Raw genomic sequence first — 18572 nt, 5'->3', positions numbered from 1 at the left:
ATCCGGTGTGTATTTATGGTGGCAGCTGTGACTGCTATCGCAGTACTCAGACCGTGTAGTTTTTAGCAAAGGTTTTTTATTTAATGTACATTCTTTTTGAATACTGTCAAATTTAATTTTAATTAAATCGGTTGGAATCTGTATGAAAATACTTAGAGACAAAAATAACTTCCTCTTGTTGCAATTATTTTTATTTTATTTTTCAAATAATTTTTTCGTTAAAAATAAATCACAATCCTATTTTGTTTACATATACATATAAATATTGTATTTATAATTTAATAAAATAAAACTTATTTACAAATATATAACTTGATATTTTACACATATATAGTACTCTTTATTTTTATTTATGACACAAATAATACGTGATACAACACGTTTAACAAAAACAAAATAAACAAAAAGGATGGTAGTAAAATAAACATCACAATAATAAATTATGTATTAATTTAATGGCGGTAGATGACACGCTACGGTATATAATAATTCATTAATTAATAAAGGCCATAGCGTGCGATAGCCTTCAAGGATATTTCGACTGTATCCGCGCTCTTCGAGAAAGTTAAAAAAAACATGGATAATAAAGGTGTAAACAATATAAAAAAATAAACAAATTTGGATCTCTAGTTCGATCATCAGTCAACGGACTCGGTCCGCTTAAAACAAAAATTTATAACTAATAAAACTTAACAGCTAACACGTCTTTATCTTAATAAATGAAATTGAAAGTTGTGACTAACGACGTAAAAAGTCTCATTACAGTTAGACTCTATATTTGGTAAGAAAGTTTGATGGTGGCGAAGTAGGAAGCTCGCAGTAGATATGCGCATCGGGCAAGTTGTCAGTTACGCAATCTGTGCGTTGCAACTCTTCGTACAGATCGGCTGGGTCCATGTAATCATCTCCAACCGTCGGCGGCGGTTGCTGTGGCCGATCTTTGTAGTTAATAGATGTCATTTTTGGTGGCCACAGTTTTTCCAATGAAGGTGCTCCCGTGCCTACAGATTTTGTATTTAGACCACCGCCGTAATTGTCACCATCACCGACCACTATTGCTTTGGTTGTAGTTGTGGAAGTCATATCATCTAATCCACCATACCAGTCGATTCCGCCGCTGTTACTATTTCCACAGCACGTTTCCTCCACCCGTATCAGGTCATATAGGTGTTCGATCATATCTCGAGCCTCGGCATAGTCTTCTGGATCATCCAGCTTGTCTCTCAGAGTCTGAAGCATCTCTTGCGTTAACTCTTCCGGCACTGTCTGCGTTCCTCTATCTTGATAAACTACCACACGAACAGCTGGCGGCGCAGTCACGTAAAAGTCATTTCCGATTCTATTTCGCTGTAATTCGGCATACTCGTGTACAGAGATAGGTGATAGGGAATGCGCCGAGGTAGTCCTGTCTAAACTCCCCACTCCCCTACCTCCTCCGGTCCCATTTGACGTTAGTAAAGATCTGAGTTTAATGAAGAAACCACGAGCATTTAACCAAGTTATTGCACTGACCGCACAAACTGTCCCAAATCCGCACAATATTAAAAGTACCAAGGTGGTAATAACACCTCGTTCAGCTTTGGGACCCAAAATTGTACCAAACACACGAAAACTAACACCGTCTGGATGTTCCGTAACCGATGATAGTGCTTCAGTCTCACGGACGCATCTTTCATAAGCCACTGCCAAATCCGTACCACATCCAGCAGCGTCTCGAAATTCTGCGGCATAAGCATAATCCGCAATATTTGAAGTCAAATTTTGAGAACAAGCATAGACTGTGGCGTCCACCAAACAATAATTGTTTTCGGCGAACTCTCGTTCTTCACTTATTACAGAACTGCTTCCGTCTACCATCACAAACATATATCGTTGTGAGCAATCGCATTTGGACGTCAATCGATTAGACGTCACTCGTATAGTGTTGGCGGCTGTCCTAAGTCGAATGGCTGGTGTCCACGGAACACTTTCGCTTGACAATGGATGCAAAATATTATTAGAAAAATAAAGATTTCGAACAATCGTCGCCGAGGAAGCTGATCCCGACGATGTACTGTATTCGCAAAACGCGTTACGCTCTAAAATTTTAAAGATATTTGATTCTATTCGGATTCCGTGCCAGTTTGACAGATTAAATCCGTTTGTTTTTACATGCTGAAAGGTGTTGCTATCTAACGTCAAGTTGATGGCCACCGTAACAGCGCCCGATTCAATTGTGCCAAACCTAAAACAAACCAAAAAATAGGAAAGTCAATATATTTATCAATAGTATTTGAATTAAAAAATAATTGTTTACATATGCTGATCAATAAATTGTATAGTTTTATTGAATCAGAACGATGGAAAAGTAATGACAGAATAAAATGTACACATTTCTCTATTTGGTGATATTCTAGCGTAGAAGAGAAGTTTAATGATATTTATTAATTTTTATACGAATATTTTACTAATACTTTACTTTTGGCAATACAATTTATCCTTTACTTGAAATCGTCAGGTACTTTTTTAAAACTTTACATTTACATAAAAAAAAAGTCGTCATAAAACAATACAAAATAACTTGGTTGTACAGATATTTTTTCCTTAAAGATGTTGTCAATTAATTAAAAATTAATTAAACTTCACAAATTTTTCTTGTTTACGTTTTTGGAGCATGAAAATTTGTTTTTCTATTATGTTACGGGCAGAATAAAATATTGGCAATGCGCAATAACATGAACATCGTAGTAATATCAATAAGTGTGACAAAATATGCATTGTTAAAAATTAAAGATATACCACATTGTCATTTTTTCATTCATATATTTCCTTGACATAATTTTTTTTATTTTCCAACAATATAAGTTGATAAAAAAATATACGAATTTATCATTAAATAACAAATGTGACATTTTTTATTGGTTTAACACTATTATCGAACACCTATGTATTCTGGTTAATTTTCAATGTTTTGTTTTTAGGTGATAAAACAATCACTAATTTCATCATTCAAAAAATTAATAAATAAACTTAGAATCTTTTAGATACTTAAATTAGTTTCATAATTATTTAATACACATACTTTTTATACACATAATTCTGCGATTCAAATAAAAAACACCCTTTTTTTTTGCAATTTAATATGAAACACTCAATTGAAAATGTATTGTATCTGGAGATTAATAAACAATTTTTAACCATAAAATTTATACCCTATTAGTAAATTAGAGATAGGTATTAAGTTTTTATTATTATTTTATAAGAATGGCCCTTTTTCTTACATAAATTGCAAAATATCCTGTTACAGATTAAGATTGTAATTATAATTAAATATCAAACACGCCCACGCGATATTACTTAAATACAAACTTTAATTAAATCATTTAAACTTCATAATCAAGCTTAGAGAAAATGCAAATGTTGTCAACTTAGTATATGAAATCTAAATATCATTTAGCTTTCAGAATTTCTTGTAAGTTATTCGAATAAGTAATATATTAGAGCCATAATTTTACACTATACATTACTGCTCATGGACGAGTGCTTTTAAAACAAAGAATAATCATTTTAGTTGATATCTATTTTAAAATGGTCTAACAAATGTGGAATTCACACTTGTGTTTAAATAAATTATGTACAACTTAGATACGGTAGTGAATTCAATTTGGTCAAAAGTAATGCATTTCGGAATTTACTATGAAATGACTAATGATAATAGGGATTCGTATTAGACAGAAAAATTAATAGAAACACAGACATTCGGGCAGGTATACAGAAAGAAAAAATAATTAACTTTCTTCTATATTCGAAAGAAAAAATGTTTAAGTTCATTGAAAAACATAATATTATTGGATAAGAAATATATTGTGAATTATAATTTGTGATAAAATAAAGATAGTAAAATATAAATTAAAAATCACTTTGTTTAGTTAGTAAAAGTTTTGATATCCTAATTTAAAAAGGTTTTACGCTATTAATTTTTACGTTAAACTGAATAGTAGGTATATTTTAGTTTAAGATTAAGTTTTCTTTTGATTTATCTGTGAAAAGAAAGGAGGATTTTATACAAAGTTTTCTGTAAATAAAACTGCTGATAAACACTTTTGAGAAGAATAAAAGTTTGAAAAACAAAAGCTTAGAATATGTTCCAGTGTCTAGAGGAAAATAAGAAGTATATTATAATTTTAATGATGTTTTTTTGTTTTTTTTAAAACAAACAATGTTTTTATTCAAAAACAATTAAGGCTATCATGAAATATTTAATTAAAAAATTTGCAAGTTAATGCTGTTTAAATTTTTGGCTTACCCAGAAAAATCAATTTTTAATGAAATTTACACAATTACTTTTAATTTGTTTTTACATTAAAAGGATTCCTTTGATTGTAAAAAAATAATTTAATTACAAAATTCAAAAAAGATTGAAATTTGATATTTTGTTTTTAAAATTTTAATTTTAGTAAACTGATCTATAATCTTTAGAATATTGCAAATAATTATATTTAACGATGTTTTATATATATATATATATTTTTTTCATAATTTTATTTATACTACATCATTCTTCAGTTTATTGTTTTATAAAAACCTGCTTAGGGCTCTACAAGTATTTCATTTTTAAATTTCACATACATGTGTAAAAAAAAATTCAGCTACATTGTTACGGACAGATTATTACAGCACAATCCAATGTTTTAATGAATCATACACACACTCAATGGTACATACATACTTCTATACATGTTTTGAGTGTTGAATACACAAATTACTTTTTTGAAACATGTCACTTTCCATTAGAATACTCACTCTTTTTAATTCTACCCTTTCCTCATAACACACTTTTTTGTTCACCACTCATATACTGTCAAGTAAGAATTATAATGAAATAAAACTTTGCAATAGTCGAGTGTATTTGTGTAGGAATTCACTCACAGAGAAGCTAATTAGTGCGGTGACACGGAAGTGATGTATGTACTAAACTTAGTACAATATATTATCGCTGATTATTTTGCACGGAGCAAATTTCCTATATTGCCATGAACTTGATAAATGGTCAGATGGATTCGAGGGGAAGATAATGTGTTCTTCAAAGATTCTTTTCTGTTTTAAAATCTCAATAATAAAAATACTATATTTATTATTAATACCTTAACCATTTATTAATGAAATATTAACAGTGTTAATATATTTTATTAACGGAGCATACACGATTAAAACATTTTATATTATCAATGCGCATTTAAATGTTTCTATCTTACATCACTACATAATGATAAGATCTTCTCAGCTTCGCATCGAAGCATTGAATGGCTAGCGTAAAAAGAATCGCCTTGTAGTGGTATTATACATATACATAAAAAGTTATTTTTTTATTTATTAATTATGTAGAGTTTTCTAAGACCTTTCCTATTTTTATAAAGTGGCATGTACAGTAATCTTATATTGAACATGAAAGTTGTATATTTTCATAAAAAAGTAGTGCAATAACCTTTTTCCCTATAAAAGTCACAGCATTTTTCTAATTATGATAAATTTAAATAATACTTTGCCCATAAATTATACTACAGTAATAATTTTTCATTTAAATAACCTCCATAAACCCTTTTCATCAAATGTAAATTTAAAATTATTGTATATTCAATTATACTGGGCTTAAAAATTAGTACCAAATAAATTATATCATTAAAAAAAAAGTATATACCTACTAAATTTGTACCCAATACAAAGGGTGAATCTCTCTCTTCTGTAGTTATATAGCTATTTATGGTTAAATATGATAAAAATTTAAAATGTACTCACTCTGATTGTTCGAAAAATATATCAGTCACTGCAGCCATGATTGCTCCTTTTTCCAAATTTTGTACTCTACATCTAGTCATCCGTAAGTTATCCATTATAGCAGATTCCCTAAAAGCGTGACTTTCTATTCTTCCTATTGTTGTATGAACTAAAGTGATATTAGTGAACATAGTCTTGGGAAAGGCTTCTCGGCTTATTAATCCAATTGAACAATTACGAATTAACATTGAACTAATCGATGTAACAAACGCTGATGATGGAATAACATCCAAAAAAACATTTTCGATAATTATCTAGAAATAAAAAAAGTATAACTCATTTTTATTATGTAATAATTATAATGTGTAAATTTATCAATAATTGATAAATTACGATATAATAACAACAAATAACTATAATTAATATAGATTTTGTTATAATATAAATAATTGCATCAACCTAAAAAAAAATGTATAAAATAATTTTTGTTTTTTTTTAAATATAAAAAACATTAGCACTGAAGCCGAGCCCTTTAAATTATTATCATCATTACACCTATAGGGCTCATAAAAAATGATTTTTAGAGTGAAACATAATTTTTAAACTTTTAAGACGCCCTAAAACTATAAATATCTTGAAATTTATGGTTCGTGTAATTAATTTTAAAGTTTTTATACTTCCAAATATACTAGTCTCAAGTAATTTCGCCTTTATATTATCGATTTTAATAACACCACTTTTACACCATGCGTGCACTTAACGGCAACATTTTACGATGATTTCTTGTGAATCATATTTGTCTTTAAACTAACTAGGAATAACTTTGTAAGCACAAAACATTAATTTAAGAGGGTAATTTTCTCTTTCGTTGTTTATGAACTTAAGATTAAAAAAAAAGATAAACGACTTACCTGCTCTATAACACCGATAGCAGCTTCCACAAATGTTTTTTCGGATAATTCCAAGCTTTCTATTCTTCTAAATGTAAACATTCTTAACTTAGATACTATTTGTTGGCTCAGTCGTACTGTATCACAGTCTTCGATGAGAATATCAACCACACCAGTTTGAGGTTGAATTGACCCTGAATCTAAGTATACTCTTTGAGCTTTTTTTATAACTAACCATATTACCGATTCGGGTAAACCTTTGTTTTTGATCTGTAACCCTTCTTTCTTAATACTAACTTCTCCAAATCCCGTTATGGTAAGTGAAACGAGATTGGCTGCTTGAGAAAACGTTTTTCCGGTAATAATAATTGATGTGTCTCCTTCCCCTGATAAGGATACCATTGACAATGATTTAGTCAAGTTTTTGTTGCTGATATCATGTTCCCAAACGACATTCTAAAAATTAAATATTAAATAATAAGTTCTCTAAGTTTTAAATATTTGTAGCTTAATTTTTTTTTCTTTTTCAATCCGAAGATTGGTTTTTAACAAATGTTTTACAATAAATGGCTTCTCCATTTTTCTCTATCACAATAATGCTTAATTTACAAAACCTTTATAAAGTTAGCATTTTTAATCATTTTTTTTAAGTAATAATTAAGTAATATCAAGTATAATTTATTGTAGTTCATTCGAATTTAAAAATGAGGTAGACGTAAATGTTACTTTATTGTATTGTGAAAGTTCATTGACATTAAATGTACATCAAATTATAGATTACAAACTTACTACTAGTTGGTTATTAATTTCGTATGACTGTTTATTGTTTTAACGTAATATGAATTGTTATAAACATATAAAATGGTCTTATACGCTCGTATGTCTTGAACTCTCCAAGCTTAGGAGGATAACATTAAGCTAAAGCAATCAATAAAACGTAAATTACTAAGGACATAATTGATTGCGGAGACCCAAATTACGATTCAATTTAACCGGTGAGACGCGTTTACACAAACTAGAATAACGATACTATCAATTATAGTTCAATTTAGATGGTTCTCAAACGTATTCAACATGTATTTAATATACTATGCTCAATTATAGTTTTTAAATTCAAAATTTACTGTCCTGTGCGTTTTATTATATTTGTATTTAAAAATGTTCATATTGTTATATTTTAAATAAACATGTATGTATATATTAATAATAGAACGTAAATAGATATATACTGTACTCAATATTTAAGGAAAATATTCGAGAACTTTATTGAAAAAACATAACGATTCTATAAAATCATAAATAAAATTAACATATAATATAAACTGCAACTTATTTGAAAATACTGAAATCAGTTGCGTAGGCGTTATTACATTATCATAGCCTTCTTAGTGAACTGTCTATAGCGATTTGATAAACTATATAATTTATCAAATTGTTATGCTACTGAAAAATCAATTAAATTAGTTTAAAAAATATAAACATTTTTTCAAACTTTTGAACCATGTCAGAGTTTTATTAGCCGATTGGTCTATCACCGTTCACTAAAATGGCTTGTAACTTTGTAAGACTTGTGACTGTTTTTGTACAAAAAAAATTACTACCGTCAAAAGCAAGACTCATATAAATCCGGTTTAATTGTACATCGGTTGACTGAGTGCGATAAAGTAAAGGAACAGAGGAAATCGTAATAGTTCAAAGAGGCCCAACGGAATTGAAAGAAACGATGTGCTTTTTCTTTTTTACAGACAGGAAGAAGTATTTTATTTTATATACATATATATTTAGACAATTTTCTTCGAATACGTGATTCGAATATAATTTTCACTGTCCAACCTATAGAATATATATGTAATTTTTTTCCGATCTTTCTTAGAAATTTACGTGCAATATGAAGGGATAATCACAATTTCTTTAGATTAGATAGACTTTTATGTCGATAAAAATCTCGTATTAATGGAAAAAAGCAGAAAGCTTAGCTAACAAACCCTAAGTTTATCGAATGCTATTTTTTCTAGGTTTTTGCATCGAATTGAAATTATTTCATGGTAGCATAAATTTCTAACGTCCATTTACGCCCACTTCATCCACAAACATTTCCTTACACGCTTTTGGATAAAAACACCTTATAAAATAAAACAGTATAAAAAAACCGATGTCCATTTCACTGAAAAACTGGGGTCATTTGGCAAATAAGGTTATTTCACGGGCCATAGAGCATAATGACTCATCGGGCAAATGGATACACAAAAACAAAAAGTTTAGATAAGTTGTGCAGTATTAAAGAATCTTTTCGCCCATGACCGTCGTTATTTTGATTAACTCTACTAAATTTAGTTGTTTTAAAATCCATTATAAATTATCATACCAGCAGTACTAAAAATATAATAATTGATTATAGTAAAAATTGGTAGTATAAAAATGCATTTCATTTCAATTAATTTTTGTACAAATTTTAGTTATTTAAAATTTTATCAGTTAACAACTGAAGAATTTCTTAATGGTAATTTAAAATTAAAAATTAAGTTACAGAAACTAATAAAAAACTGTGAAAACATTTAACATTTTTTTTCTTTTATTGTCTATTATGTAATAATTGTAATTTTTAACAGTATTTTAATAATTTACATATTTTAAAAATCAATTTTAACCACCTATGTTGTAAAAATGAACTCTCAATTATCTTAACATTTAGTATTCAATACCATCAAAATGTTACCAATAAACTTCACGTTTCCTATGATTATGCGACATGAGTATATTAAATTATAGTTAAACAATATATTTTTAATTTTATATAGCTTTTTATTTAATATTTTATTAAATTATGTGACTGTTATATACAGGGTGTTTAGTAAATAAGGAAACAGGTCAGTTGTTACAAACATTGAGAACAATAGAAATTCGTTTCCTTACTTACTGAACATTCTATAGAAGTATATCAAGTCAGTATAATATATAATTTATTTATTTTTAGTTTTTTTTTATAAATATTAGCTCAAAAATGTAATATCCTAACTAAACCATACTAATTTAATGTGTTCCATTGATTGCATTGGGGAGTTAATCTGATATCAGTTCATTTAAATCGGGTCAGCGATTAATATTCACCGACGGAAGGTACCGGAAGTAGAAAATAAATAACAGCGTTGTGTCAGTACATTTTATGATGGCGGAAATGAATGGCTAAGGGACACCAACAATAAACCTAGAAATGAATGGAAGGGACTCTAAGAAATATAGCTGATTTGAGTATTATATGAATGAAGAGGGTATGGGGTTTGACGCAAGTGTATGTGTGTATGTTATAATTATGTGTGAACCAAAACACTTTAATGTGAGGACGATCATTAATTTAATCCGAGGAAACGACCCAGGTCCAGTAATTTATATAAAATGCTCGGTCGCAAAGGAATCATTCGTGCGTTTATCAAAATTAACATTAACTACTGAAACTAGTTTGAATTTGTGTCTTTTATGTGATTTCTCTGAAACCTTTCACGTATACATTAATGAAAGCTGGAGCTAGAGAAACAGTATGTATAATTTAATAAATGGTTTGGAAACACAACGGACTGCGGCCGTCAAATGTACGTTTTCGTCTCTTTTTGTCTCCCGACCGCTTTTGGTTTTGGCAATAAGCCCGAGGTTAAAAAATATAATTAAAAAAGTAACGAGCAAACATTTGTTTGTTGCCAATTTGTATTTAAACGACAAATGTTTTCGGGTAGGAATAATCTATACACCTGACAACGGATGGTGGTTACATAGCTATAAATCAAATTTTTATTTTGTGTTGAGATTTAAAAAATTCCATTTAAAAATCTGTCCAGAAAATTTTGTTTAAAAAACTTTAATTTTTTTTTTAATTGTTTTTAACGCACGAACAAACACTTAATGTACGATAGTAAAGTACGTTTTATCTCAGTAATATATTGCCTAGTTATTTATTTATTATTATTAAGTTGTGTCTTAAATGGCCATTAATTTCGAGAGTACGCTAAAACAATGCTGCAGTATAGTGGTAGCAACTACCTCTATACTTTTCTCAGTCCGAAAGTTAGTTGCTAGTTTTTGGATCATCTATTATAAATTAACAAGATAATTATTAAGGTTTATCGGTGTTAAATTAGTTCAGTAATATTTTACGTTTTCTTTCACATGTGTTAATTATGATTAAAATTATAATAATCTTGTATTTATAAAAAATTAAAATTTGTACAAAAATAAATGAATAATTGCATATAATACTTTTATTGTACTCAATGATTAAATTAATTTCTGTTTTAAAATTTTTTTTACAGGTAAGATAATTTACTTTGAAAAAGGAAATATTGAAGTTTAATTATACTTGAGGATTATTGTAAGTAAATTAAGCAATATAAAATAACTTTCATCGGTGATATTATAAAATTGTAATATAATCTATAGTTAAATCGACATAATAGAGTTGATAGACTTGTCTAATTAGGTAATTTATATTTTATTTGAGGCACTGGATCGGTTATCATTTAGTTATAGTTTTAAAACCCCATTGTTATTTTCAGGGGGTTTTGTTGTATATTTTTTCTATTTGATAAGTCACAAATACATAAAATTGAGATAATTTTAGAATTGGAAGAAGAAAAGAATTGGAAATAGCCTATTAAAAAAGACTTTATTCGTTTATAGTATATAGAATGTACCACTTAAAATGCAAACACGTGATGCGTTTTCATTTTCTAAAAAGAATTTGAACATTTAATAACGGCGAGGAATCAACGCTATGTTTGAAGATTTTAATTATAGATAAGAAACGCATTTATGATGATGATATTATTTGGGAAAGCCAATGTTTATCGAAGGTGGAAGGTTTTTTATGCTCTTTGAGCATTGTGTCTATTGACGGTGTGAATTTGTGGTGAAGGGTGGTAGTTGTTTAAAAAAGAACTACGTTCCAGCTTAAACGATTTTCCATGTTTGTCACTTCTAAAAAAAAGAGATAAAGCTTACAATATTGGCTTGAAGATTTTCTTTTATACAAGTTATGAATAATACCATCAAACCATTTGCAAATATAGTTGGTATCTTTAATCAAGTCGTGTAAAAAAGTCATCCTGTCAAAAGTTTCCAGGGATTTTTAAATGCTAAATACTTTAATAATTTGAAAATAAAATAAATTCAATTGATCTTTTAAAAATATTGATCTTTTATATATTACAAAAAATTGATACAACACAAGCATTGTTTACTTTAATTAAGCATTAGCATTTTATAAAGTAAGCATTTTTATTTGAATTAAAAAAATAAATAAACTCTATTGGATAAATGAATTATCTAACAGGCATAACGAGGATTTAGATGGCATGAAAGCTAGATTTGTATAATACTGTTAATAATAATTTTATTACTAGTTATGTATATACACAATGATTATTTTATCATAATTCACTTTGTAATCAAAAAATAAAAATAAAATTGGTATTCTTTTGTTATATATTTTTTTCAATTTATCAATCAAGACGTATTTTTTATATTTATGTTCTACCATTTAAGGAATCAACTTTTTTTCTTATTGTAAACGCACATAATTAATAACTTTCTTTATTTAACAATAATCTAATTAAAAAAACGACAAGTCGATAACAACTTTTGGACCCATGTCTCAGTAATTAATAAAAAAAATTAAAACTGGAGGTGAGGTATGGTTGCTGCTATTTTTATCACTAATCATTTTTCGACCGCACTCTTCCAACTGCCTAGGTATAAAAAAACAATAACTTCTGAAATATTGGTCCAAAAGTTGATGTTGAATAGTTATTTATTGTATTAGATCATTATATTATAATAAGTTAGTTAATTATATATGTACTCATTTGAAAAATAAATTTGTTGACCTATAGAGTATAAGGCGTGAACATACAAATACTTTATAATTGATGAATTTAAAATAATATGTAACTAAAAGAAATAGGAAAAAATGATTAATATTATTTTAATTTTTTGATTTATTAAGTAATTCGAAATAAAAGAATCGCATTATGTAAGTATATAATTCAATAATCCTAGATATTCACCTCATGTTACTTTGCCTCAAAATATATTACCACTGTTTAGAAATAATCAATAATTTAGTATAATGTTGTGTAAAACAAATTAAACTATTTGATGACATTTATTTGTTTTACGCGTTACATTAAAAAATGTCTCCATTTTGTCAAGTATAAAGCGTTAGACATTCATTAAAGAAAGCAATTAAAAATAACTGACAGTTAAATGAAATTTAATGTAGTGAGTGTTGTTTTATACAAACGTATATTTGTTAGTAAATTGTGAGAAATTATTTAACTCTGAGGTCATAGTTGTTTAACATTATTTAAAATTTACTAGAGTAAATCACCATATTTCAGTCATAAGTTTAATTTTAGATTCCTTCTTAAAAATCAAATTCTATGTCCTATATTCATTACAGGGTGATCCATTTAACATTGACCAGCAAATATCTCAAAAACTATTTATTATTTTAATAATTTTTTTTTTTAATTATTTTAGTTACATAAAACTCTACATTTATCCATGATCAGATAATTTTTAGGTTCATCCCTTATGCCTTAAAAGGGTACCAACTTTTTTTTTTCAAATGGAAACATATATTTTTAGTTAGATATATTGATAGAGTTTTTTTTTTTATAATTTTTAGCGTTTGAATTTTTCATTTAAGTCGATTAGTTTGCATGTTATTTCACTTTAAAGTTTTGATTTTTTTTACCTATATATATGTATAAAACGGGTAGACTTGTAATACAGGTAGTTAATTGCAGCGGTTATGATGGCTCGTAAAGACACATATTAGATAAGATAAGATATTTGCTGGTCAATGTTAAATGGATCACTTTGTATAAAAATTAAAAAAATTAAATACTTAGACTATTAATTATAGATATTTAATAACAATTAATGTTTTGATAGCCATTACATATTCCATCGTTGAAATACTTTGTGTCTTAGATAAGCACTTAATGAATTTTCGACCAATTATATTTGAGAAAATAATTTTATTAAACCTCGCCTGAAGTGTGATGCATTCTAAAGGAAACACTACCTAGACTTTATTAATATTAACGATGGTCCTAGTTCTGCGCCGTCAACTTTACAAGATTAACAACATTCATCGTTGCAACTACTAGCCGAACATTAACGTTTGTAATTGAATATTTTCCGGCGAGAAATAGCCAACGGTAATGCAACTTAAGAGGAAGTTCTGTTTAAAGGGCGTTCGTTATTTTTCTAACTTTTCGCAACAAAATGTCCATTAGGCGACACTCATTTCGATTTTCTTTTTAATTCATTTGGAGTACTTTTTGGAATGCGTGTATTTTTTAGTTAAATGTACATTATACATCATAATTACAATGAAATATTAAGCAATAGATTAATATATCTTTAGCTTTTCTAATATTTCCCCTTGGAAATATAATTTTTTCTCTATGTATATGATAAAATATTTATACCTAAAAAAAAATGTTATAAACTTGTTCAGTGTATACGATGTATGGAAGATGTTCCCTATAAACCACTTTTTGTCTCTTTGAGACTCCCATAATTTTAATTTTTTACGCTCCTTAAAAGAATATCTTAATTTGCACATACAATATAAGAGAAAAATGTTTATAAATAGTGCTAAAAGTATTATATTTGTGCACAAATTTTGAATACTTTATATTAAAATTACACTACTTGTGTGTAAATTTAACGGGTATTTTGGAAGTATAATGATATATGAAAATTTTCGAATCATTTCTTGCAGTGTTTATCTAACTTCAAAATGATTATTAATTTAAAAAATATTAGTTAGTTTAAACAACGTTGAAAATACCTCGCTGATGAAATGTTAAAACATCATTGTTATGGATACATTATACCATAATATTTGTAAGTTTATATTTATCTTAAATCACTCACCGTATTTTCACCATATTGGCATTTGTTGAAAAACAACAAACCATACTATTGAGTAAATTTTATTTATCATAATATTTACGTTTAAAATTAACTTACTAATAAATATTTACCATAACGGTAGAGTTCGATTATTAAGCCTACCCTCATCGTCCTTTTCTTCTATCACAATTTCATTGGGTCTGTTATGTACTTATAATAAAGCTACGGCTAGTCTAATTAGCTATTCTCTGTAACACGCCCCCCTTTTATGCTCTGAAGCTTACTACCTCCCCTTTGTCCATTCTCTACCCCTCTACAGTTCTAATTGTAGTAATGGTATGGGAGGGTAACGAATATTATTAAAACCGTCCCAAAGGATACATTAGCATAGTAGTAGTTATAGTAGCTGTTTGATAGCGGGTGAACAAAATGAAGGAAGAAATCGCAAATGAAGGAAGGTTAAGAACGAGTATCACGATAATGGCTTAATAATACAAAAGGGGTACACACCTTACCTTGTAAGTAAGCTGTATTGTAATGCACGCACAAGGTTATATACAACACGCTATTTTATGTTAAAAACCACTACCATTTTTCACGTCTTCTGGTAAGGTAAGAATGATGAAATTTGTCTTCAAGCGATGGCGATTAAATAGTCGCTATTGCGCATCTCCACCAAAGTATATATGATTCTCTAATTTTAAACCATGATAGTGTAACAAGTGAAAGAAATAAGGTTAAATAAATTAGCTAGTTTTTTTTATTGCAGTACATTTTGTCGATTGTGTTAACATTAAAATTAATTTTAAATAAACAATTTAGAAATATAGAAACTAGTGAAATTCATAAGATCATTAAAGTTTTATTTATTTGTTTTTTTATGGAATGTACAAAAGTTTATTTTTATTAAAATTCTAGAAACTACTTATAATATTAGAATTTTCAAAGCTTGAAAACTATATTTAGTATTATTCATGTTATTTATTGTTAAACCTAAAAATACAATAATACGTCAAATGTCCAGTTTTCAAGTGATTATTGCTGGTAAATTATAAAGTAAGTCTGAAAAGCATTTATAAAACATAGTTATTTATCATGTTACTGTAACTCGTTGGGTTACTGCGAGAGTAAACAAACGGCAGAAAATTACTCTTTTCCGTTAATGAAGGACGGCCTTTTGATTATTAGCTGATTCAGGTTAGATCTACCGTAATAGGAAATAAGATACCTCTTAATTTGTTCTAAAATCACTCCTTATTAAATGGTAAGTATTTGAAACAAAAAGAGATTTTCACAACTAACAAATAACAAAATTGATTGTTTATCTGTTCAATGTTCTATAACATTAATATATTTTCATTTGTTTTGGACAAATTTGTCTTTTTTTGTCATTTGTTTATCTCTAAGGTTCTGTTATACAGAAATTAAGGTATTGTACCTTCTTTTGAGTTCACAAAAAAATATATTTATTACCATAGTAAAATCCAAGGAGATTATGTGTATTCTTTATTTTTGCAGTCCTTAATAATTCAATTTCTGAGTCGTCATTTTCAGAAACGCAATCTACAAATGGACTATACGATAATTTTTTGACTTAAGGCTTTGTTAATCTTATTATATTCTGTTCACTAGTTCCGAATTAAACAAACAATATACTTTCCGTTATTACCCCTTATTTAAACGATCCTTTAATTATACATACACGGTTTGGTTGTATCTCTATCTATATACTAATTGTAATCTATTTTATTATATTTTCAGTAAATAAAATAATTAAGTATAATTGAAAACTATTTATATTTTTAAGGTTACTCTATTCTAGAGTTTAATAAAACTTCTCTTTATGTCAGGTTTGAGTTTACCATTATAAGAATTTGATTTTGTAAATTTTATACTAACTCAGAATATCTGAGTTAATATCTTTATTTTTTATGTCTTTATCTTTATAAAGAATTATCATTTCTTGAGCACCCTTTTATGCTTATCTATAGAAAATATGACGGATTTTATTTTAAATATTTTGATTCCTAGATTTGGCTGTTTCTTAATAATTTTTTCAGATGTGATCTTTTACTGATGTATTATTTGAGACCTAAATATTTGAATATGTCGTTACTTAAGTTTTATTAGTCAATTATATATTTTCTTATCTTTTGTTTATACCGGTCTCTATATTTATACTTTTTCGCTTTTTTCCACTTTAAACCTACAAACCGTGCAATTCAACGCCCTTAGCGACGCAAGGAATTATTTAAAATATGTATGGTAGTAAGAAAAAAACTATCAGATTGCATAATAAAACAAACAAACATGCACAATTTGCACATTATGACATCAACAAATATTGACAACATAGAGAAATAGAATAACATCTAGTAATACTAAATTAAAACAATTCTTAATTCAAAATGATTATTTTTGTAACCATATAAAAATTTAGAACAATAATTTTAATATTAAAAATGTTATGTTTTTAATTGTTGTCTGTTTAAAATATCTAAAAAAATATAAACAACTAATGAAATCAAGAACTTTTGATTTATAAACTTTCTATCTACTAAAATCACAAATAAATATAATAAGTCCTTAAATAATAGTTTTGATATCTCTTTAATACTTTATACTAACTATTTTTAATATACTTATATATATATATATATTTATTATTACCACTACTTCAACTTATAACTCAATGCTTAAAAATCCTAATTATATTTTTAAAAATGTTATTTCCTTAGTTATCTATAAACCACTCAATTTTTTTTATTAATGGATTTTGCGTATATTAAATTCAATATCCTTATATAACCCAAACCCATTATTATTTTGGTAGGATATACCTATTTATAAACCTTTTGCATGGGATCATTACAGCATTAGATAAATATTTCAACTATTTATGATAAAAACGATGAGTTAGGCATGAAAATTGACTGGACAAGACTATTGATATTTAATCCCTGTCTACGTGAATAATATTCTCGGGACTAGCCATTTTACCTTATTCGTTTTGTAGGCAAAACTGTCTTTAGGACATTTTAAGTATATTGTTTTGCATATCGAAAGAAATTTCTCATTCTGTTACTGTTTCATTTATGCGTATTATTTAAATATAAGCATGTACTATAATGATAAATACTGTTTAATTTAAAATCTTAAATTAATATCGAAATATTTAAAATCCTCAATAAAATTAATTTTACTATTATAAAATATGTACTAATATAATATTTAAAATTTTAAGAAAATATTTGTTTTTCTAGTACATGTGAAGACCGCGTACTACAAGCGCAAGGTCTTGTTAGTATAAAACATTCAAAGCATTAAACAACCAGCCAATTACTATTGTTGAATGACCGTAAAAACAGTTAAACGGAGTAAAATAAAACTTTAATCAACTTGAGACCTAGTTGGGTTATAAATAAAATAAAAATTATAAAAACATAGAATTTGAAGCATAAGAAAAAGCGGATTCCGGGCACGCTCTACGGGTACACCTTGCTTTAATATTTTTCTCAATTACCTTTTGTTTAATCTCATTTTCCGTTTGTTCAGTATTTCATACACGCGCATCTGCAAGTATGACTAGTTATTTTATTATTTTTTTACTCTGATCGTAAACTGAGTAATTAACACAATCGTGGATTAAAAACGTACTACATAACATTTTAGAACCGTTCTAAACCTGGTCTTGATGTAGGTTAACGTCAATTTTCTTAAATTTGCTTTGTTTTTAAGGTTATTTGAGGTTTGAGTTTATACTAAAAGACAAAGAATTTTACCCTGATAAACCTCTTTTGATGTTTGGTTACTATAAAGTCAACAAACCGAATTGCGGTCGTTTTATAATTTAGCTATATACATGTAGTATATGCTTAATTTCGTATAATGTATAATAATCGGTCAGTACTTAACAAAGACTTATCGGTTTTGTTCGAAATTTACTAAAGTTAATAATCTCTGAATCATATTCCTCTAAGGATTACACAACTATAAACGCCGAACGTTTGA

At 27.5% G+C, this 18572-nt stretch overlaps 2 protein-coding genes across 7 annotated transcripts in view; one reads left to right on the top strand and one right to left on the bottom strand.

The window, feature by feature from the left end:
* The window catches only part of LOC126905604 (E3 ubiquitin-protein ligase MYCBP2-like), a 136636-nt gene that overhangs the window by 55718 nt on the left and 62346 nt on the right, over positions 1-18572 (top strand). The window lies entirely within an intron of this gene.
* LOC126905605 (uncharacterized) overlaps positions 237-18572 on the bottom strand; it is a 46984-nt gene continuing 28648 nt past the window's right edge. Inside the window, exons 2-4 of the mRNA XM_050685482.1 lie at positions 6666-7100; positions 5776-6068; positions 237-2224 (exon numbers count right to left, since the gene is read on the bottom strand). Coding sequence (XP_050541439.1) covers positions 766-2224; positions 5776-6068; positions 6666-7100 — 2187 coding nt within the window. The 3' untranslated portion in view covers positions 237-765. The remainder of the gene's footprint in view (positions 2225-5775; positions 6069-6665; positions 7101-18572) is intronic.

This window comes from Daktulosphaira vitifoliae, unplaced genomic scaffold (assembly GCF_025091365.1).
Source record: "Daktulosphaira vitifoliae isolate Bord-2020 unplaced genomic scaffold, ASM2509136v1 Scaffold_4, whole genome shotgun sequence".
Taxonomy (NCBI): domain Eukaryota; kingdom Metazoa; phylum Arthropoda; class Insecta; order Hemiptera; family Phylloxeridae; genus Daktulosphaira; species Daktulosphaira vitifoliae.
This window is presented reverse-complemented; position numbering and strand designations above follow the sequence as displayed.